The sequence below is a fragment of the Lethenteron reissneri genome, chromosome 40, assembly GCF_015708825.2.
Source record: "Lethenteron reissneri isolate LAM-NWPU_2019-01 chromosome 40, ASM1570882v1, whole genome shotgun sequence".
In the NCBI taxonomy this organism is placed as follows: Eukaryota; Metazoa; Chordata; class Hyperoartia; order Petromyzontiformes; family Petromyzontidae; genus Lethenteron; species Lethenteron reissneri.
In genome coordinates, this window is record NC_083818.1 from 4,504,201 (window position 1) to 4,527,330 (window position 23,130).

At 48.1% G+C, this 23,130-nt stretch overlaps 1 protein-coding gene and 1 long non-coding RNA gene across 6 annotated transcripts in view; both read right to left on the reverse strand.

Annotated features, from left to right (window-relative positions):
* Positions 1 to 7,152: 7,152 nt before the first annotated feature.
* LOC133352462 (uncharacterized) lies at positions 7,153 to 12,681 on the reverse strand. The gene is made up of 3 exons (XR_009756267.1): positions 12,434 to 12,681; positions 10,301 to 10,526; positions 7,153 to 7,351 (listed from the first exon to the last, which is right to left on the reverse strand). It is a non-coding gene; the product is annotated as an uncharacterized LOC133352462 (long non-coding RNA).
* A 223-nt stretch (positions 12,682 to 12,904) lies between these two features.
* LOC133352428 (zinc finger protein 362-like) overlaps positions 12,905 to 23,130 on the reverse strand; it is a 138,110-nt gene continuing 127,884 nt past the window's right edge. For 4 of the 5 annotated variants that reach the window (XM_061568066.1, XM_061568065.1, XM_061568069.1 and 1 more), the window contains 4 exons: positions 22,253 to 22,325; positions 21,692 to 21,856; positions 20,107 to 20,228; positions 12,905 to 18,895 (listed from right to left, as the gene is read on the reverse strand). In XM_061568066.1, the coding sequence (XP_061424050.1) occupies positions 18,793 to 18,895; positions 20,107 to 20,228; positions 21,692 to 21,856; positions 22,253 to 22,325 (463 nt within the window). In that variant the 3' untranslated portion in view covers positions 12,905 to 18,792. Of the gene's footprint in view, positions 20,229 to 21,691; positions 21,857 to 22,252; positions 22,326 to 23,130 lie in introns of all 5 variants that reach the window. The other variant, XM_061568068.1, reaches the window with a different exon arrangement.

The window sequence follows — 23,130 nt, forward strand, 5'->3', positions numbered from 1 at the left end:
CGCGGCGCGCCACGTGGTCTGGACACCCCCCACACGCCCCGCCCCCCGCACGCCCCGCCCCCCGCACGCCCCGCCCCCCACACGCCCCGCCCCCCACACGCCCCGCCCCCCGCACGCCCCGCCCCCCGCACGCCCCGCCCCCCGCACGCCCCGCCCCCCGCACGCCCCGCCCCCACACGCCCCGCCGCCCACACGCCCCGCCCCCCACACGCCCCGCCCCCCGCACGCCCCGCCCCCCGCACGCCCCGCCCCCCGCACGCCCCGCCCCCCGCACGCCCCGCCCCCCGCACGCCCCGCCCCCCACACGCCCCGCCCCCCACACGCCCCGCCCCCCACACGCCCCGCCCCCACACGCCCCGCCCCGCCCCCCACACGCCCCGCCCCCCGGCACGCCCCGCCCCCTGGCACGCCCCACCCCCCCGCCAGGCCCCTCGCCCCCATTGGTCGGTGCTGCCAGTGCGCACTATGGAATCTACACCCCGCGTACTTATACGTGGTGGGATATGTAGAGCGAGTGCTCACACACGCGTTAATTATTAAACTACAACGCAGGCGCTCCCCGACTTACGAACGAGTTCGGTTCCTATAAATTTTTCGTGCAACTCTCTCTTGCATTTGTATTGCTACTGCACGCGAAGTGTATACCACGTGTTATTGGTTCTTTCGGTAAAGTCACGTAGAAGGGAAGTAATAAAATAATAAAAATAAAACATAATAAAATAATTCTCACGACGTTTCGGCCACAACGCAAGCAGCCGTCCTCGGGTGAAGAAACAGGTCTGTTTTAATAAAAATAAAACATAATAATTATTTTATTATGTTTTATTTTTTATTACTTAATAAAAATAAAACATAATAAGATAATTATTATGTTTTATTACTTCCATTCTACGTGACTTTACCGAAAGAACCAAGAAGATGAATCCCTGCAGTCACGAAAGCTTTAAATCGAAGTGTATACCCCGTGTTATTGTACAGCAGGTCAAATTGAGATCAGGTCCATATGGCGTACAGCCGTTTCAATATGGGTAACAACAACAACAATTATTGTCTATTTGTTTGTGTTTATCTCCTTGTGATGGGACTTTGTAGGATGAACGTTGAGATGTATAAGGGCACGTGGTGACCAATACGGTCTGAATTGGTCTGTAATAAGGTAGGGAACTGATAAGGGGTTGACAGGTACAAGTTACAGAGATATGTTCGGAAATCGATTTATTCAAATTTACTCCTGTCGATTTCAAACATGTTGTACGGCGTGTACACTAAACACATGAATGGTTTTAAAAGTTGTAGATGTAGATGCCACTGGTTCTTCACGTTCTGCAGTAGTAGATGTTGCTGGTTCTTCACGTTCTGTAGATGTAGATGCCACTGATTCTTCACGTTTTGCAGATGTAGATGCCGCTGGTTCTTCACGTTCTGCAGATGTAGATGCCGCTGGTTCTTCACGTTCTGCAGATGAAGATGCCACTGGTTCTTCACGTTCTGCAGATGTAGATGCCACTGGTTCTTCACGTTTTGCAGATGTAGATGCCGCTGGTTCTTCACGTTCTGCAGATGTAGATGCCGCTGGTTCTTCACGTTCTGCAGATGAAGATGCCACTGGTTCTTCACGTTCTGCAGATGTAGATGCCACTGGTTCTTCACGTTTTGCAGATGTAGATGCCGCTGATTCTTCACGTTTTGCAGATGTAGATGCCACTGGTTCTTCACGTTTTGCAGATGTAGATGCCGCTGGTTCTTCACGTTCTGCAGATGTAGATGCCGCTCGTTCTTCATGTTCTGCAGATGTAGATGCCACTGGTTCTTTACGTTCTGTAGATGTAGATGCCGCTGGTTCTTCATGTTCTGCAGATGTAGATGCCACTGGTTCTTCACGTTCTGCAGATGTAGATAACGATGGTTCTTCACGATCTGCAGATGTAGATGCCACTGGTTCTTCACGTTCTGCAGATGTAGATAACGATGGTTCTTCACGTTCTGCAGATGTAGATGCCGCTGGTTCTTCACATTCTGCAGATGTAGATAACGATGGTTCTTCACGATCTCCAGATGTAGATGCCACCACCGCCATCTATTGCGCGGCGGTTGAACTTACATTTTTCGATCCGAGCAAGCAACTGGACATACGGACAGGTTTGTTTGTATCTCTGAAAGTCCGTCAGTCGAATGTTCGTAAGTAGAGAAGTCCCTGCATTCTAGATTTGAAGCTTTCGTGACTGCAAGGATTCATACGCTTTGGTTTACCGATAAAACCAAAGAGTATGAATCCTGACAGTCACGAAAGCTTCAAATCTAGAATTAATGCCCTCTACGGGGAGGATTTTCACTTATCTGTTAGAGTTTTTAACAGACAACGAGACAGGAAGTCGCAGCTTATCGAGACGCTAACCTTCCTCAAGAGATGCCGCGACAACAAGGTAATACCCATCGCTTTCACACTCACATCTGCTGCTGTGTCCTCACCGAACGCTAAACGGATTCTGTTCCCCAGTTCCGGCCCAAGTCGTTGCCTCCCAGCGCCCCCTCGGCTTCCCAACTTTACCTCCCAGCCCACACCCTGCCCCCCACTCACCATGCCCCCCCCCCCACCTCTTCATCCCCCGCGACTATATAATCCCTCGTCACAGCCATCTCTGAGACACACTTAAGCGGTTGTGCTTTCGCTACGTTGTCCCCACCTGAAGAAGGACGCTTGTGTTGCGCCCGAAACGTCGTGATTTAATTTAGTTGTTTTCATTTATTTTATTATTTTTACCTACGTGACTTTACCGAAAAAAGTCCCTGCATGCTGTACGGTCTGCTCTCCTCTCGCGCAGTAGTTGCGTTCCTGAGGAACACCGCGTCGTGGAGAAATTGCGTTATAATACATAATGATATAATGTAGGTGTAATGCGAGCAAGAATTGAGGGGGGGCAAAGTCTGGGTCACGTGGGGAGTGGGTGGAGTTAGGGTCACGTGGGAGAGAGGATTTAGGGGGAGAACCGGAAGGGGAAAGGGGAGTTGAGACGGAGTGAAACAGGAGGAGGCCACGCTGGGCAGGACGGAGAGAGTGGCGCGGTTGCCACGCGGTGGGAGACGTCGACACCGTCAGCCATCGGTGTCAGACGCAGAGAGCTAGCGGCTGTGGGAGGCTAGCTGTATACGGGGCAGCAGTGAAGCTAGAGAGCGGAGCAGCGGTGTGGCTGCAAGGTGGAGCAGCAGGGAGACTGCCTAACAGAGCAGCAGGGAGACTGCATATCGGAGCAGCAGGGAGACTGCATATCGGGGCAGCCGAGTGGCTGTGGAGAGAACGTCGGGAGGGACGCGGGGCTGAGCGAGGACGCCGTGGTAACGAGATTCTACGAATCCAATAAAGGACAACGGAGATCGACATCTGAGAGAGAGTCCTTTATTACATAGGGAATAAAGCACGGTTCGTGAAAACGCGTGAGATGCGTATGCAGGCCGAATAGAGACTGAAGCACGTGGGTATCATCTAGAGCAGTGGTTCTTCACCTTTACCGAAGCCTTGCACCCCTTTGGTTCTCAATCGTTAAAATACGTGCAATGTTAATACACGCGTAGGGGGTTGATGAAACAAAGTAGTTGTACTGACGTGTCCGTGCTTAATTTGTGTTTTCGATTATTTATCTTCTCAAAAAAATCTGGCCATGTCTCGCACCCCCAGAAAGGGCATCTTGTACCCCTAGGGGATGCGTGATGCACCCCTAGTTAAGAGCCACTCCTCTAGAAGCATCCAACAGCATCCCCAATGCCTCCCCGTGTGTGAAGATGATTCGCTAAGGCCGCCGCTACGACAGCTTATTCCTACTCGCGCGACATAGTTCCGTCCACTCGATCGCGTTACTACATCCAATTCACATCCGCGTTATAAAAATGCCTGGATTATCAGGGGGCATATATAAATTCTACAGCCCATGCTTATCCATCGGAAAGACAGCGTCCGAGAGACCTGTTCTTCACCTGAGGACGGCTGCTTGCGTTGTGGCCGAAACGTCGTGAGAATTATTTTATTATGTTTTATTTTTTATTATTTTATTATTTCCATTCTACGTGACTTTACCGAAAGCACCAAGAAGATGAATCCCTGCAGTCACGAAAGCTTTAAATCGAAACATAGTGGGGTTTACATCTGGGGGAAAGATGAGAGGAGGTTCCACCAGGGAAGCCTCTGGAACGTTCGGGAAGGTCCCAGGAGGGGCGTGGCCAGAGGCGTGGACAGAGGCGGGGCTTAGTCCCGGGAGGGGGATATATGCGGGACCCCGAGCAACGCAAGGGGTCGGTGTTGAAGACTGCCGCTGCTGCCCCACCATCTCCGTCGACCACGCGGCGGCTCGTTCTCCAGCCGCTCCCTAGCGAACCGTCGTCAGCCAGCGGTGCGTTGGAGAGCGGTGTGATCGCCACGTGGCGGGGGGCAGCGTAGCCCCACGAAGAGCGGACGTCCACAAGAGGAAGAGATGGAGAGACGTGGCTGTACCGAGCTTTATTTGAATAAACAACCGAAGTTACTTACCGTGTCGGAGACCACTCATTACAAAAAAAAAGTGTTCCCTGATATATTCATCGTCGCGTTATATACAATTCGCGTTAATGAAAACAACACGCGACGTTATGTGAGAACTGACTGTGATTCTATTGTATGCAGTAGTGTAACGAGCGTGGGGGGCAGGGTTGTGCCTGGGCCCCCCATTGGTGGCCAAAGCTACGAGTTGGGGCCCCCTTGACAACCGCCATGAGATTTGTTTTTCAACAACATTCATAATATGATAATTGGTTTTTTACCCTTCTATCTGGCAACAAAACTGACACCGTTTTTACAAGGAGTCATGTTTGCATAGACCACAATACATGCAGTCATAATGCAAACAAAAAACATAACTCTGATAATGTGCACTGTCCTTGAAGTTGATTGGTCCACACCCGAGACAGCTTTCCTTAGAGCCTAGTCTCACATGGTGTTGGACCAGATGACGGCAAATGAGGTTCCAATGGTGAACATTCATAATAGTTTAACACGTAGGCTTTCGCGACCAGTATTATTCATAATCAAGGTTTTTGGGTTAGACCGCGTGAGTATAAATGTTGCGTCGTAATCCTCCACCACCCGACACAGCCAGTAAGGTTTGTCAAGTCAACAACTCGCCAATTGGTGACTACCTCAGCCCACCGGTGTGTTGGAGAGTAAATCCACAACATTTACAATTTGAATACCGTGACGTTTCGCTGGTAATTACATCATCCAGCATCATCGGGCAATTTGCCAGAATAGTGAAGCAATCCAACTGCCTGCGGTCTTAAATAGAGCAAGATGACGTCATCGCTGAACCCATCAGAGGCGGAGGAGGGTGGTTACTGTAATCATATAATAGATTAGTAATCAGTTAATTAGCATGTGTTTCCTCCTCTGTAGGGAATTGTAGTTTTCAGATTGTAACATTTTCAACAGCAGTGTGAAAGAACAACGACAACAACAGGACTTGTTTTGCGAAGACGGAGCGCCCCCTAACAGCGCGAAATGTTCGAGACCGCGAGCGTAACGATGATCGATGCGATGAGACAAGAGGAGCCACGATTTCGCGTAGGTGCGACCGTGCGAGACAAATCATAGATTGGGGGGGGGACCCCACCTTACCGATAGCTGATAATGGAGTCACAATAACACGTAGCAAGCTTTCGCGACCAGTATTATTCATAATATAGGTTTTTGGGTGAGAGCCACCCGACACGGCCAAACAGTAAAAAATGTCGATTTAAAGCTTTCGTGACTGCAGGGATTCATCTTCTTGGTTCTTTCGGTAAAGTCACGTAGAAGGAAAATAATAAAATAATAAAAATAAAACATAATAAAATAATTCTCACGATGTTTCGGCCACAACGCAAGCAGCCGTCTTCAGGTGGAGAACAGGTCTGTCGAGAAGACAGAGGCTGCTTGCGTTGTGGCCGAAACGTCGTGAGAATTATTTTATTATGTTTCATTTTTATTATTTTATTATTTTCCTTCTACGTGACTTTACCGAAAGAACCAAGAAGAGTAAAAAATGTGTCACGTTTTTTCAAAGGACAAAGTGAATTATTTTGTCCTTTGAAAAAACGTGACACATTTTTTACTCTTTGGCCGTGTCGGGTGGTGGAGGGTTACAACACATTTATTAATAACGCGATCCGACCCAAAAACCTATATTATGAATGTAGTCACTATGCCACTTTTTATTCTTTTCAACGGTTTTACTTAACTTGATTCCTCTGTTTGTCTGGGTCAAATCTTGTAATCAAAATTGAGTCTACTTCCTCTGGTCCAATCAATTCCAAATTTTGCACACGTACTCAGATCCGGTGACAATGCATGCCTCTTTCAAAATCGGCATCAATGAATAAATTCGCTACTTTAAAGCAATTGACACTTTGTATGGACGCCTTATTATTTATATATAATTGTGTGGAGGTCAAAAACGCCGCGGTCCCTAAACTGTGGAAACGCTTTGCCCAAGAAGCAGGCGCCACGTGTCTCAGGCGCCATTGACGTACTTCTCAAAGACCGCGAGTGAAACGAAGTTGTTAATAAAACCATTGTTTTTTTAAAACTTTTTTTAAGGAGTTTATTACATTTACGAACACATACGTACAAAGGATCACAGTTATTAAAACGTATGAGCACCAGCCTCTATTTATAAGCAAGAGCCGCGATATCTATAGCGGTACTGGGGTTCCCCTAGGTAGACTCAGCCTCATATGAGTCACCCGGATGCAGTGTCATTAAACATCAGCACTGGGGAGACAAAGGCGGCCGAGTGCGGTTGCTGACCACACAACCTCCACGTGTGACATCCCGACCTTCATAGGTGCTCACGAACAGCGCTTGAACCTATCTACGTGACCTTGCCGAAAGACCCAAACAAAAAACATTCCTGCGGAGGGAGCTGGTAGGAACGTTGGGTTGCTCGGTCAACGGCGGCGTGGTGTATTCCACAAATATGCCCGACTGTGAGGGCGGGCACAAGCCGGCGTGAGTAGGTTAAACATTGAGTTTTATAAGGGCTCCACGGGGTGACCAGTCCATCTTCACCCAGCCCCACCCCCCACCCAGCCCCTCCCCACCCTCCCCACCCAGCCCCTCCCTCCCCACCCAGCCTCTCCCTGCACGACGGACGGACACAATAATCCCCTGTGGGCTGGTGTAACCAGGAGGTTCCTACCAGTATGAATTCCTGCAATCACGAAAGCTTTAAGTCGAGATTTGACTCCACAGTGTTCGTTGCTAATTCTTCGTCTGCTGCACCGGCTGCTTTCGCTATTGCTGTTTCCTCCTCGACCGTGTAGGGTACCGTCCATAAATGACGTCACGCACCTAGGGGGGGGTCAGACATTTGTGACGATGTGTGACGAGGGAGGGGAGTTGAGAAATGTGACGTCACATCAAAATGCGCAACTTTAAATAAATGTAGACAACACGTTCTACTTAATTAAATAGACTTTTAATAAATGTTTTCTCCTACAACATCAGAGTGCAGCGCCACATTAAATACGCACTACAATGACAATAGTTTAAAGCGATTTGAAGTATGTTTTATTTTGGGGGGGGGGGGGCAGAGCTTTGTGACGTCATATTTGAGGGGGGGGTCTGACTTTTTGTGACGCCGTGTGACAAAGGGGGGGGGGGGGTCAAAAATCGTCCAAAATCGCGTGACGTCATTTATGGACGGCCACGAGGCCGTGAGCTGCTATATTTGCACAGTGCAACCTCGCGTTGTGACATCGTCATTGCAGCCAGGGGCGGATTTGTCACCGCTCTGAATGTGTCTCAAACGGCGTGGCTCAAATGCGAAGCTGATCGCAATGAATGACGGGAACATCTCTCGCTCGGGGAGGGGGGGGGAGACGCCTTCACAGCCGACCAGAGGTCGCAACCGGGTACCTGATACCCGTACCCTACCCGATACCCGGCTACCCGTACCCGGCCGGGTACGGGTACCCGTTTGCGACCCTGGTGAGTAGGCCGTGAGTCACTGGTGAGTCACCGTTTGTCACTCATTTCGGGTAGTGTACGGGTACAGGTAGAGTACGGGTATCCGTACCTGGCCGGGTACGGGTACCCATTTGCGACCCTGGTGCGGCCAGGTACGGGTACGGGTAAGGAATCAAAACCCGTTTGCGACCTCTGCATCCGACCCCAGACCTCCCCGAGGCAAATCAGACTGTGGCGTTGCAGCGGTTTCGACAACGAACAGCTTGAACTGTTATCTTCATTCGGCAATTCACATTGAAACAATAATATTATTTAAAGAAATAAAAATTCAACAAAACTATTTACAGAAAAGTTTTTTTTTTTGGAAAAATAATTTCTCATCTCCAGCCGCTTGTTGGTGCGGCGCCCCAACGCCCCCTAGTGGACGAACCGCGCCTGTTTATAAGTCGGCGATGACACTGTGATGTCACGTGTGAGTCAATTGTGATGACACGTGTGATGACACGTGTGCTGACACGTGTCATCACACGTGTGATGACACGTGTGATGACACAGTGTGAGCCAATTGTGAATGAGCTGCATGCCAACTTGTACAGCCCCTTGGTTCTTTCGGTAAAGTCACGTAGAAGGAAAATAATAAAAATAAAACATAATAAATTAATTCTCACGACGTTTCGGCCACAACGCAAGCAGCCGTCCTCAGGTGAAGACCAGGTCTGTCGGGGGAGACAACATTCAGAACGCTGTCTCCCCGACAGACCTGGTCTTCACCTGAGGACGGCTGCTTGCGTTGTGGCCGAAACGTCGTGAGAAATATTTTATGTTTTATTTTTATTATTTTCCTTCTACGTGACTTTACCGAAAGAACCAAGAAGATGAATCCCTGCAGTCACGAAAGCTTTAAATCGAAATTTGTACAGCCCCCTTTAAGAATAATGATGACATTTATAACTCGCTAGATTTTGCAGACGAGTCAACAAACTCGGAGGCACGGAGCGAAGCTTCAGCGCTGCTCAACAGCCCTGAGACCAACACAGATAGAGAGAGAGAGGCCTTGAAGATGTTCCTTGAAAGTAGCCGGAGTGCATGTTGATGTTGCGGATGTGCAAACAGGGATCTTGAGAGTCACACACCGAGGGGGCGACAGTAGAGAACCGACGTGAGGCTGTGACGGTGCAGTGTAGAGTGTAGCGTATAGTAGTGTATAGTGTATAGTAGTGTAGTGCATAGTGTATAGTAGTGTAGTGCATAGTGTAGCGTATAATAGTGTAGTGTATAGTAGTGTAGTGTGTAGTGCATAGTAGTGTAGAGTGTAGTGTATAGTAGTGTAGTGCATAGTGTAGCGTATAGTAGTAGTGTAGAGTGTAGTGTATAGAAGTGTAGAGTGTAGTGCATAGTGTATAGTAGTGGTGTGTAGTGCATAGTGTAGCGTATAGTAGTATAAAGTGTAGTGTATAGTAGTGTAGTGTAGTGCATAGTGTAGCGTATAGTAGTAGTGTAGAGTGTAGTGTATAGTCGTGTAGAGTGTAGTGTATAGTAGTGTAGTGCATAGTGTAGCGTATAGTAGTAGTGTAGAGTGTAGTGTATAGTAGTGTAGTGTATAGTAATGTAGAGTGTAGTGTATAGTAGTGTAGTGTATAGTAGTGTTGTGTATAGTGTAGTGTATCGTAGTTCAGTGTATAATAGTGTATTAGTGCATAGTAGTATGGTGTATAGTGGTATAGTGTATACATGTATAGTAGTGCCATGTATAGTGTAGTGCATAGTAGTGTATCGTAGTTTATAGTGTAGTGTATAGTAAGTATAGTGTATGGTAGTGTATCGTGTAGTGTATGGTAGTGTAGTGTGTAGTGTATCGTGTAGCGTATAGTAGTGTAGTGTATAGTAGTGTAGTGTGTAGTGCATAGTGTAGCATATAGTAGTGTAGTGTATAGTAGAGTGTAGTGCATAGTGTAGTGTATAGTGTAGTGTATAGTAGTGTAGTGTATAATTGTGTATAATGTAGTGTATGGTAGTGCAGTGAAATGTCATGTATAGTTGTGTTGTGAATAGTGTAGTGTATAGTAGTGTTGTGTATAGTGTAGTGTATCGTAGTTCAGTGTATAGTGTAGTGTATAATAGTGTAAAGTAGCGTAGTGTATAGTAGTGTGGTGTATAGTAGTGTCGTGTATAGTGTAGTGTATCGTAGTTTATAGTGTAGTGTATAGCAGTGTAGTGTATAGTAAGTATAGTGTATGGTAGTGTACAATAGTGTATCGTGTAGTGTATGGTAGTGTAGTGTGTAGTGTATCGTGTAGTGAATAGTAGTGTAGTGTATAGTGTAGTTTATACCCACGTGAGGCTGTTACAGTTCGAGAGATTGATGTCCGAAGCAGATTTTGAGTATCGCTGCGTTGAGTTGTACCATGAGCTCAGTGCATGATGATGGATGGTTGCCTCCCCTCCACCTCTGTGCGGCTCCTGGGGTGGTGGTCACTGCACCATACTTCACCACGCTGGTCACATTTGCAAGACTGCACTGCCCTCTGCTGCCGCATTAACTGCACTGCTGCAGCATCTGTGCGGAGGGAGATTTTGGCGTCAAACTTGGGCCCACTTCTAACAGAGGGAAAGGGTTCTTGCTCGTATTGAACTGATGCTGCTGAAATGTTGTGCACTCCCAAGAAGGCCTTGTTGCTGATAGGGTGTGGAAACCAAAAACGTATTCTGTGGAAGACACAGATACGTGGAGGAGGATGTCGCCCATCCCATCAACAATCCAGGCTCAAGCCTGATTAGCTTCCACATCTCTCCGACGAGTTTTGGGCGCATTCTCGGTAATTTGGCCAGGCAGTTTTAACGTCCCATTCGACAGCGACCTTCGGCGATGGCCATTTGTGAATCCTGTGAGAGACACCTCGTCCAGGACTCAAACCCAGATTCTCTATAGTGCTGGCCATTATGAATCCCCTTGACAGGCAACCCGTAATTAAAGCCTGTAATCAAATGTATTGAGTTGACGGTCTAACCCAGTCACCAATAACTGCACCACATAAAAAAAAAAATTCACTAAATTGGGCTTATTCAAGCTCCAAGAAATATAATATTGCACCGGTTGACACGGAACACTTTTTTCAGGACATTTTAAAGGTCTGTCCCGAGTTTGTGCCTTTGGTGCTGTAATGCCATCTTACAGCATTAGTCTGACACAGGGTTGACGCACTGATCCCTTCGATATATTCCCAATGGAGAATTATTTGCCTGAGAATGCGACACTGATTGGACAATTATGCTTCCATTTTTGATGGGTAACAAAAAATTTACCCGTAAAAACAAAGTTTTTCACTATAAATCCTTTATATGCGTGTTCAATGGGCCACAACCCAGCCCACATTGGTCTTTGAAACGGGCGGCTAGAGTCCTCTCGTCCTCTGGCTTGAGATGGCTGCCACCTATGGGTCAGATGATTGCCTGCCACCATTAAGCAATTGGTAATTAAATATAAGAATTTTTTTTTACCTACAAAGTGTAAAATTTTGGAAAAAAAATTTCACAAAAAGAAATTGTCACGCACAACGAGTCTGTGTGCAAAATGTCAGCTCGATTGGATCACGGGAAGTGGGTTAAAAAACGACCAAAAGATTTGCACGGTCGTAAGCGCGCAAGCAAGCGAACTTAATATAAAGGATTTAAAAAGACGCACAGCCAGCAACCATCTTGGGCACGTCTTGAACTCGAGATCTCAGCAGCGGTGGGTTCGTGGCTTTTCGATGGCCATTATAAAGTAAGAAATAAAATATCTCGTGAGAAGTAAATAAATCTGTGAGTGGCATGTGACAAACATCATTGTCGTCTATGCGGAGCGAATGGGCAAGTTGCTGCTCCCTACTGCATGGACCAGAGTTCTCTTGAAGTTATCCCGAGCGGTAGCTCGGTCATATCCACTTCCGAAAGCTATTTTCGTTTGCCACAAATGAACCACAATAACCTTGCTGATCTCGTAGTAGGTTTTTACCCTTTTAAACTGGTACAAAACTGACACCTTTATTCAAGGCATCATGTTTGCAATAACCACAACACAAGTAGTCAAAAAAGCAAACAAAAAGAAGCAACTCTGCTTTTTTGACTACTTGTGTTGTGGTTATTGCAAACGTGATGCCTTGAATAAAGGTGTCAGTTTTGTACCAGTTTAAAAGGGTAAAAACCTACTACTATATTTTGCCACTGGTAAAAAAAGATCTCATAGAGTACTTGCTGATCTCGTCAAGGAGTATAAATCATCACGCGAACTTCGGTCATCCTTGCAGCAGCTGCTTATGGATAGCCACAGAACAAAGAGGGTCACTGCATCGCGCACCTTCAGATGCGCTTCTGCGGCCGTCAGGAACGCTCTTCCTTCCGATATTTTAGAAAGTCACTGGAGTTGTGCACTTTTAGATTGGGTGGGTGAGTGAGCGAGCGAATGAGCGTGTGAAAACTACTTACTTTACAACTGCTTTTTGTGTTTAAGTTGTTGTCCTTCCCCCCGCACCTCCGATTATCACGGTTGGATACGTGCGGTGTGAGAGAAGTCCAACACACGTACGTACATTCTCAAACACGAAGGAGTTGCACTGGCTCTGTGACAAGAGACAGATAATCAATTCTTCATCTCGTTATGCAATACTGATGGCGCAAGAGGGATAGAATTATAGATTTGAAGCTTTCGTGACTGCAAGGATTCATACTCTTTGGTTTTTTCGGTAAAGTCACGTAGGTAGAAAATTAAATAAATGAAAACTAAATTAAATCACGACGTTTCGGACGCAACACAAGCGTCCGTCATTGGGTGGGAAAGCATGGCCTGCTGCTGATGCAGACTGTTTTACCGAAAAAAAAACAAAGAGTAGGGATACAATTACAAATACTTATTTGTTTAAAGGAGAAGGCGATGAGCAAGAAGGTTGCAACGCGGAATTTTGGTTTCTAAAATGTTTAATGATACAGGTATAACAAAACAAAGTTGTTTGCTGTTGTTATATACATTAAATGAATGCTATACATGAGACAAAAAATAGCAAATGTTACGCGTATAGTAATACAATATAAACAATGTCACAGGTACAATTACAAGCGAACACAACTTTGTTCTTTTTGTATTTTTTTTTTTAAAGTCCGGTACATTTAAAAAAAAAGCCATCGTATGTCCCATTTCGTAAAATACAAAGCGTCTGTGGTGAGTCGAACGCTGACCCGGCGGGCGACAGACACAACTAAAAACGGTCTCAGTGAGAAATTCTGTAAAATCATGTGGTGGCTATTTTAGAAGGAAAACAACCCCCATTTACATGTTTCAGTTAAGTCTGTACAAGTGCTTGTTATATATATAGTAATTTTTTTTTATTTTTGTTTAAAAAAAACGTTAACTTGATTCCCTAACTACAGTATACTGTCAATGCATTATTAAAATGACGGGAGCGTAGTACAAATTATTATAATAATACATTGTATAATAATAATAGATCAGGTATACAGCACTGCAAAGGAGACACCTCTTGAGAGAAAAAAATAAAGAGAAATATACGAACACGTTTACAAAAAACGATGAAAATTATGAACCTTTGCAATGAGATGGCATATCAAGCTTGAGATTGTTAAAATTGCGCGCAAAATTGGCTTGCGACGTTTGTACGAGACTGTCGGGTTAAATTAAGTATTCTCTCAACGCGGTCGACAGCGGACGTGCCACAACGCACGCTGGTTTTCACCGTGGCCGCGAAAGCCAGGATATGCTGTACGGCGAAAAGTCGATAAGGCAAAACACATCCACGATTGTTATCGAAAACGAAATGCTGTCGCTCATTTAAGAATTGTCGGGACACAAAACAGAAGATAGAAGCTATAACCGTAATGAAAAGACAACCCCTTCTTGATTGAAAAAAAATACCACAAGCGTGAAACGAGGAGTTGGATATCGTGTAGGTTCTTGCGATTGTGCTGTAGATCTCCCCGACGCGTGTGCGCGCGTGCGTTGGGTTGTACCGCGTTGCGTTCCGCGCGTGATGTCCCCACGTTTCATTTTGGGAAAGAATCAAACAAGCTCCCAGAGCGGCACAACTCAAAAAACATGCCGGAGAATTCAAACTTAAAAAAAAAAAATGTCATTTGGACCGAGCGTTTTTAGCTCCCGTGATTGAAATTTTTTCTTTTGAAATTCGTTTTAAACTGAGCGGGAAAATAAGTAATTGCACGGCAGTTTGTGAATTTGTACTTTAAAACAATAATTTAGGGAAATCCATAAAGTGAATAGGTAACTCTCAATGTGATCGATAAAACTGAACGACTGCAAATCGCACAATCGTTACCTGCTAACTTCTTAAAACAGTATTTTTAGTGAAGTGAACTTTAGTGAAATTGTCTTGTTATTTGAAATAAAAAAAAAACACTTTGCATACCCCTCCGTATATATATTGCAACAGTTGTATCTGTAAAATGACACAGATCCAAAAACATGTTCACAGAAAGTGAGAATGTTTTTTTTTTAATCCGTTCAGGAGTTTCCTTCTCATTATTTAATCTCTCTTTCAAAGCTCGCCCCCTCCCCTACCCTCAATACTGTACAGAGCTATGTGCAATGTAACAACACTTTTTCTCTATATTCATTAGTCCACTATGAGCCCGTGTGTCCGCATAAAAAAAAATCAGGGGGGAAAAAACAGCGGTAGCGGCGGGTGGTGGGGAAGTATCGTAAAAATATGCAGGAAAAAGTCACTCTCCTACTTTTTCAATCGAAAGCACGGTTCAAGGATGCCCGTTTTTACTTCTGCCGGATAAGAAAGTGTGCTCAATTTGCCGGATTATTAGCGAGTCGATGACAACGGCGCGCGGTGATAGTTTTACTACAGCATCCGACGCTTTTAAACGCGTGACATTTCAAGAGTGAATGCTTCCGACGATTTTTTTTTTAATTGTCGACGCCAGCGGAATAAAAGAAACATAATAAAAGAAATACAGTAATATGAATGCGAGGGGACTTTCTCCCATGCTTACATCGAAGAAAACACACCTCAACTTTCGCGAGATCGCAACGAGATTTGGACTCCTTTTGCCGGAGAATAAAAACCCTTCGGTTCGTCGACGCCGGCGACCTCCAAGGTTTCCCCCCCCCGCCTGCCCGCCACCGGACGCAAAAGAGAGGCTGTCGCTAAATAAATGAAGTCGCTTTATCGCCAAAAAAAACATTTGGCACTGTCGAGGCAGTAGTATGGTTATACAAAAAAAAAAGGACCTAAAATTACGTCGGATGTATCGATGTTGTCGCTCACGAGGAGAACCCGCTCCCAATAAATCGCACCCACCTCCTCTCCTGCCGCTCGGGAAGCTGCTAACGTGAAGTCTGCGTGAGGCCTCGTCTCCCCCCAACCGGCTTCTCGCCACCCCACGGCGACGAATCATCGCAGATCATCTACTAGCCGTGGCGAGATCGGTGAAAGGAGACGCACGCACGCTTCGATTTCATCAACGATGCCAAAGCGCGCACGCACACAGGAGGGGGAGGGGGCGGGGAGCGGGATAACGGTTGGCAGAGCGGAAAAAATCACGGTAAAGTAACACGAAACCAAACTTCAGCACCCGGGCATTTAGGCGTTTCTACTCCGGCGAAAGCGACTCTCTGCGTCTCTCGTCACATTGCTCCCGAACGTATGTTGGAAACGTTAAAAGCGCGCGCACGCACGCACGCACGCACGCGCGCGTCATACTGGCTTCCGAGACGAATCGAGCACCTCTTTTGCAGACGGGGGTGGAGGGGGATCGGGGGAAGAGACATGAGAACCCCTGCACACACACGCGCGCAGGTCTCCTGCTACCCATCGCACCTTCTCTCACTGCCCGTTGAGCTGGGTGGGACCAAACAAGGGGGGGGGGGGGGTGCCGCACGTGTGACTGCCAACACTGATAGAGGCTTGTCCAGTCTCACACTGAAATGTTTCAGGCGGTGGTGAAAGCCAACGCAATGGTTGAACACAATAGCCATGCCAATGTGGCATTTCTTTTCTCTCTCGCTCGCTCGCTTTCTCTAGCCAACACACATGGTACGTAAAAAAAAACCACAACCCCTTTCCTCACTTCATATATACTTTTTTTTTATATATGTACAGGAACAGCCATGCAAAACCATCTTATACCCCATATTAGTGGGATTATTTAAGTATAAATGCAGTTTTATAATCTACATACCTCATATCTTACAATATACTAATGTATAGCCAATAGTGCTATTGTAAAAATATTATTGTAATCATAATAATAATGCACAAAAAAAGCTTAATGGAAACGCAAAAAATTAGTCGGAGATAAGCGAGGAGGGAGGGGGGAGTACTTTTGCTCAAATTTCTCGTTAAACGCTCAGTATGTATTGACTTTGAAGGCCACTCAGTCTAAAATATAACTTTGAGAAGTGACAGTCATCGCACGCACCATCACCGTTTTGTTTCCTTTCCATATACGAGAGGCACGCTTATTCGTGCACAGTATTTAATCATCGAAAAACGGGCACTAAAAATTATAACGTGAGCTCTCGATCCGAATCGAAAAAACAAGTTGTAACTCGATAATTTCTTTGAAATGAAAAAAGAAATATAGCAACAAAAAAAAACAAGACGGCTCCACATGAACGAAACGAAGCTCTCTCTCTGCCTCTTGAAGCAACGTCGTCGTGACGTTAAGTTAAAAAAGAAAAAAAAACACGCGAGAACGACGAACCTCTTCGGTAAAACGCAAGGTTCGGTTTAAAAAAGATGGGCGCGCGTTCGGTACCCAGAGGTTTCTGCATCCGTCGTAGTAGAAGTACAAACTGGGGTCACGGCAAAATTGTACAAGGGGGGGGGGGGGTCGAGTTAAAATCACCGGTCGGCAGCTTCCTCCGATAGCTGACCGATGTTTGTAAAAACACCAAAACCACTCACACCTTTGCCTTTCAGCTCGGTTCCAAAATGAAATGTTATATATATATACTTTGTATATGTTAAAACTGCTGCCCCCCCCCCCTCCACACACACACGACTTAATTTGTCCACGTGTACCGACAACGGGGGACAAGTGTTAGGGGGGGGGGGGTGGAAGCCGTGTGTGGGGGTAGACAATTTGAGACGAAAGCCGCTCCCCCCTCCGTCCATGATCATCGCGGCCCACGGGACGAGTCACGGGTCCCGGCGGGGGAAGTGCGGTTTCCACCGTCACGTCTCAGTTACATGTCGCTCTCATTTCAGGAGCGACCTGGCGATCGCAAGCGACAGCTCAAACGAAGCGGCTTATTCATCACGTCAAAATTTATAGCAGCCAAATCATCTGAACCAAACGTTGATTGTAAATGTGGAGGGGGTTTAACCGGAGGACCTGGAGAAAAAATCCACGCAACCACGGGGTGACCATGCAAACTCCAAATATACAGCAGGCGTCAGGATCGTGATCGAACCCATGACCTCCCGTATACCAGGCGAAGTAGTTAACATCTCGCCGACGTGGCGTGACCCGTCTCTCTCTTGTCGCGCGCATCACGGCGACAGTCAGGCCAGTGGGCAAGGATAGGTAAACCATCGCATGCCCGACAAGACTTAACGAGCGAACTGGGCCACCTTTTTTCACTAAACCTTCACAGCGGCTGCTTGTGTAATGGGAAAGAGAATCCACTGGGCCCGTAATGTGCGCATTGAAGTCGCGTAGACACGATCTTTACGGTTGAGGAGAGGATTGGCGGCAAACGTAGCTTCTCTTGGGACCGACGAATCGAGAAAACAAAAACTCGGCACGTAACTCATCTTCGGCAAGCGGGTCATGTCGTCTATCGGCGAAAAACCAAAACCGAGAACGTGACAGTAAATATGAATCCATCAGTTAATACAGTTATAGTCGTCCTGTCATTGATCACAGTGGCAGTTATCAAGCGAAGAGAGTATGTCTAAAATAAAATTATAACCACGTAATGTTAACGTTAAGCCTTTAAAAGAGTGGGAACCTTGCTGCCGGAGTGGGCACTGCTTAGCGCTGCTCACCCGACACTTATGTACAAAACCGGTTGACGGGCGCCACTGCCGTTGGATGGCAGCGGCCTCCCTTTAGCTGCCGTCAGTATGTGAACTTGTCCCAAAGTGTTCGGTGGTGGAAGGACAGTGGAGGGGGGGCGGGAGAGTGGAGTGTGGTGGGAGTCGAGTGGCGAGGACGCGCGAACATTTTTTTGCGCCTCGAAATTTCTCCCGCCGCGCATCGTGCTTTGACAACGATACACATATATTTTTTTTCTTTCAAAGTCACACCGAGCCGTACGGAAACGCGCGACCCCGAGTCAGGCAAGCAGGCACGTGCGTTTACGCTCCACATTGCGCTCAAGTTTTCACGTTCACCGAAGTCTTTTTTTTCAACACGATGCCGGTTGCGGCGACGGGGTGTAGAGGTTTTTTTTCGGGGGGGGGGGGGGGGGGGAGGTGGTTTGCGGTGAGAGTGCGAGGGAGAGGAGTAGTCTTGCCTTCGGCGTCCGTAAAAGTCCAAGCGTGTGCGCAAAAGCGTCCTCTCGTTTTTTGCAGGTCTTCGGCGACGAGAGGCAAAACGTTCGGGTTCGCCCGCCGCCGCCGCCGCCGCCGCCAACCACTCTGGCGATCGCGTGCTACGCACGTCGGGCGAGCGGGTTTCGTATCCGTCCATCCGGGAAGGACAGAACTACGGAAAAATACGTTTGGCCGAGACGTGGGAGGAGGGGAGGAGGAGGTGGGAGTGGTCGTGGGGTAGAGGCTAAGGGGCTAGAGGCAGGGCACCACTGGGAGGGTAAAGGGGCGAGGGTCGAAGGGAAGGGGAGGGAGGGTGCTTGAAGCTTACATCACGTGATAAAAGGAGTGCGTCACATGACACATCTCAGACTTGCAGTGAATGTCGCTCACATGACTGACGTTGCTCCTATTCAAGTCACATGATTTTCTAGAAAACAAAGAAAGTGGAAGTTTAAAAAAAAAATTAGTAAAATGGCAAGCAGACAGGTTCGGTAATTCATCACATGATGTCGTATAATTGTCTCATGCCTGTGCTGGAACACATTTCTCCCCCACCCCCGCGCCCCGATTTATATCAAGTCTCCCACCCAACCCCCCCTTCAAATTTAACGACAACGATGATCGTCTACGGCGTGACTTTTAACGCTCAACAACCCTAGCCGTTCAATACGCAACTTAAAACAAATGTCGCGGTTGGGGGAGGGGGGCGGGGGGGGTCACGTAACTGCCTTCACCGTCCAATGGGCTTCCGGTAAACGACAAACAACATTACCTTGCGTATGCCGATGCACGAAATGATGGGAAATATATATATATATAAAATAGTTAAAATAGTAAATGCAAAGGACGGTCAAAATATTTATAGATTGTTTTAACAGCAGGCGGTTTGTGTTCGCCCGAGCGTACTTGTACACATAAGTAAGGAGAGGGACTGTCTTCAAAACGTCGGCAAACTATGAACTCGCTACCTTCCCCGCTGGAGGCTGCCGACGCACGATTTTCAACAAAATGTTCCAAATATCCATGGTAACAATTCAACAAAGTGCTCCTCCTTACTTCTCTTTATTATTCTGACGAAGTGATAATAAAAAAAAACGGGTCGAGGAGGGATGGGGGCACACGGCGAGTCAAGGGAATCTTTTTGTGTTGCAAGTAACTTTCGTGGCACGTGCGTTCAAAAAGACTTATCGATCAACACGCGACAAAATCGGCACCGAGTGATAAACGTGTGTGTGCGCTGCGGTTAGCGTATCATCATCATCATCACCGTTATTTGTAACCATTAGTTCGTTACCGATACAAGGCATGCGGCGGGCCTTTAATGAAACGGCAACGCAAAGAAAAGTCAAGCAGAGAGTGAATCTGCGCGGCGTGCATTTGCGGCGGCGGGGGAAAAGCGGAGGGATCGGGGGGGGGGGGGTTCCGGGAGGGGAAGGGGGGGGGTCAGTGGAGAGGGGAGGGATGCTGTCACGAGTCTCTGGCTCGTGTCTGGGGTGGGTTGGATTGGGGTGGGGGGGGAGACAGAGGGGTGGGTGGGGGGAGGAGGTCAGGGGTGGGGGTGGCATTGAGCGAGAGAGTGAGAGAGCGAGCGAGCGAGCAGGTGAGACAGGTGAGGAAGGTGGGTGGTGCGGGAGTCACATGATGGGCAGGCGGATAGGACAGGGCGGGGAGTCCGGGTTGGGGGGTGGAGACTGGTGCCCCGACGCGGCGCTGGGGTCCAGGCCCGAGTGCTTGCTCATGTGCTTCACCAGGTACGTCTCCTGTGGACACCAACACGGAGAGAGAGAGGGGGGGAGCGGGCAGGGAAACAAATTATAGGAGAGGGAGGGAGGTGAGAACAGAAGAGCAGGGAGGTGAAAACATTTTAAAGCATTCAGATGAGAGGAGAGCGAGCGGAGGAAGATCGAAGGAACAGAAGGGAGGATGGAGGAAAGGAAACAAAAATTCGGGAGAGGTGGGGGAGGGAGAAGAGAGGAAAGGGAAGAAAGAGGGCATCAGAGAAGAGTGTTGTAAGATGGAGAGATAAGAAACGTGAGGATAGTCAACGAGGTGAGGGATGGAGATTAAAAAAAATAGAGGAGAGAGAGAGGGGGACAGAGAGAATGTAGCACAAACGCCAATGGAAAATGCACTCTCTGGCAAGTCAGCAAAAGTTACACCAGCCTCTCACTCGCTCGCTAAAATATAAACGAAGTTGTGACGAACGCAGCGACACACATGGGCAACAAACAACAATGTTGGTGCACGTCAAGAAAGTTACCAACCAACCCCGCTGTGACTCGTGTAACACCCCCGACCCTGTTGCAACTAATCCAGCACGCTAACATTTCCGCAGCCGACCATGCCTGGGCGTCATGGTGACGAGATGTTAACTACCTCGCCTAGTATGCAGGAGGTCGTGGGTTTCATCCCAACCCTGACGCCTGCTGTTTGCGTGTATCTTTCACCGTGATCATGTGGATTTTTCTCTGGGTCCCCCGTTTTTCCCTCCACATTTAGAAACACGGGTTTTAGAGCATTTGGCTGCTTTAGATTTCCACGCAATAAGCCACTTCGTTGAGCTATCATTTGTGGTAGCCAGGTCGCTTCTGAAAACAGAGGCTATATAGCTCGGTGGAGCCTTACCTGGCAAAATAAAATATAGTTTAGTGGGTTCCGGAGCCCTCTCGTCGTGGCCGGGACACCTCGAAGTTGGCACCAAGCTCTTGAACCACGATGACGACGCCGCCGCCGCCATCGCGCGCGAGAACAACACCAAGCGTCGCAACCCTACCGCATCTTATTCGCACGCACCCTATCGCTGCTGCAACTCGAACTCTATATTTATTTTACCAGGTAATGCGTCACTGAGCTGTAGAGCTCTTTTTCAGCAGCGACCTTTGCCACGAATGATAGGTCAACGAAGTGGCATATCAGGTGGAAATTTACGGCAGCCAAATACTCTGAACGCACGTTTCTAAATGTGGAGGGAAGAACCGGAGGACCCGGAGAAAAATCCACACGACCACGGGGAGAGAGAGACACGCAAACTCCAAATATACAGCAGCAGCAGCAGGCGTCAGGGTCGTGATCGAACCCCACGACCTCCTGTAGACCAGACGAGGTAGTTTAACATCTCGCCAAACTTCCTCTACTTCTGCATCAAAATAAGAACTCGGCCGCGTGGTACAGCGGACCTCTCCGCCGCCGCCGCGACGGCGACGAACTGCGCGCGTGCACTGACCGAGGTGTAAGCCCTGCCGCAGATGTTGCAGCAGTAGGCCTTGGCGTGCTTGACAGCGTGTGTTGCCAGGTGGATCTGTAGCGAGGACGAGTCGGTGTACGCGCGGTAGCAGTTGGGGCACTTGTACGGCTTGTCCTTGTTGTGCTGCCGCTGGTGGGACTGCACGTGCCACGTGACGGGGGGGGGGGGGGCAGGCCGGAAGAGCAGGGTGGGGGGGGGCACGAGGGAGGAGAGAAGGGAGGTGGAAAGAGGGAACGGAGAGAGGGCGAGACGCTCGAGGGACAGCTCCCACACCTGTGGTGACCGCTCGATAACAGAACCTGACACAATGCCAAAGATCCCCGTCCCGCTGCGTAGCCTCTAACATGAGCTAGCGTTGTTGGCGAGCGCCTATTAAGGCCGACACGGCACATGAGGTCAGGGTGGGTGGGTGGCCAGCAACACACGGCACCAGGCACTCAATTCAGGCCGAGTCATGCTAGGGCAGTCCCAGAACCGGTTCAGATATTCGTCACCAATGTTGTCCGTGTAATTTCTGAGACCGCACCAACTTGCCTGAAGGTTGGAGAGCTGGGTGAAGGCCTTGTCACAGCCGGGGTGAGCGCACTTGTAAGGCCGATCACCTGTGTGGATTCTGCAGCGCACACAAGACACGCGAGACAATTGTACACGGTGGCAAGACGGTGGTGGCACGTGCGGTGACACAACCAAAGAGGGGCGCCGCTGGAGGTATGACGACGATGATTTACGGGAGAAAAAACTGGAAGGGAAGTGAGCAAGAGGTTATAGAGACAATGAGCACTTGAACGGGACTCTCCATGGGTAACATGCTGAACACTGCAAGAGATGGAATGATTCCATCATGGGAATCAACCCTCGGTTACGAGGACGACACTTGAGAAGGCAGTAGAGACTTTAAAGATGCACTCCAAAACCAATTGGTGATGCTTGTATCGGTGCACACCCAGAAGGCACGGGTTGGGTTTTCAAGGGAAGTCTGGGAGCCGAGTATCGACCACTAGTCTACAATGTGACGTGTATCTTGGTCTATCAATTGACCGCTGGAAGCAAAGGCGATCCCCCCAAACCCCCATTGGTCATTGCAGGTCCGGTCATATATCACTTGCTGCCGATGTGTGGCTTTGAACCGAACTCGGCTTAGGCAGGTTCATAGCGCAGTGCGCGAACCACTAACACCGGCTCCCCCCTGAAAGGGTTGCACGACGCAGATGATTCTGCAAGGGAGAAGGGAAGAGAATGGAAGGAACAGGAGGAGCCCATGGACCGATTGACTTGCAAACACATTATTGTGCAGAGAGATAAACAAGTTTATCTACTAGGCGGTGACGCAGCTCAGTAGCAGCGGGCGGTTGCCACTTGTTGCAGAGTTTCACAGTTCTAACCCTGTGGCTGCCCTGGTTATCACTGTGGCAGTATCA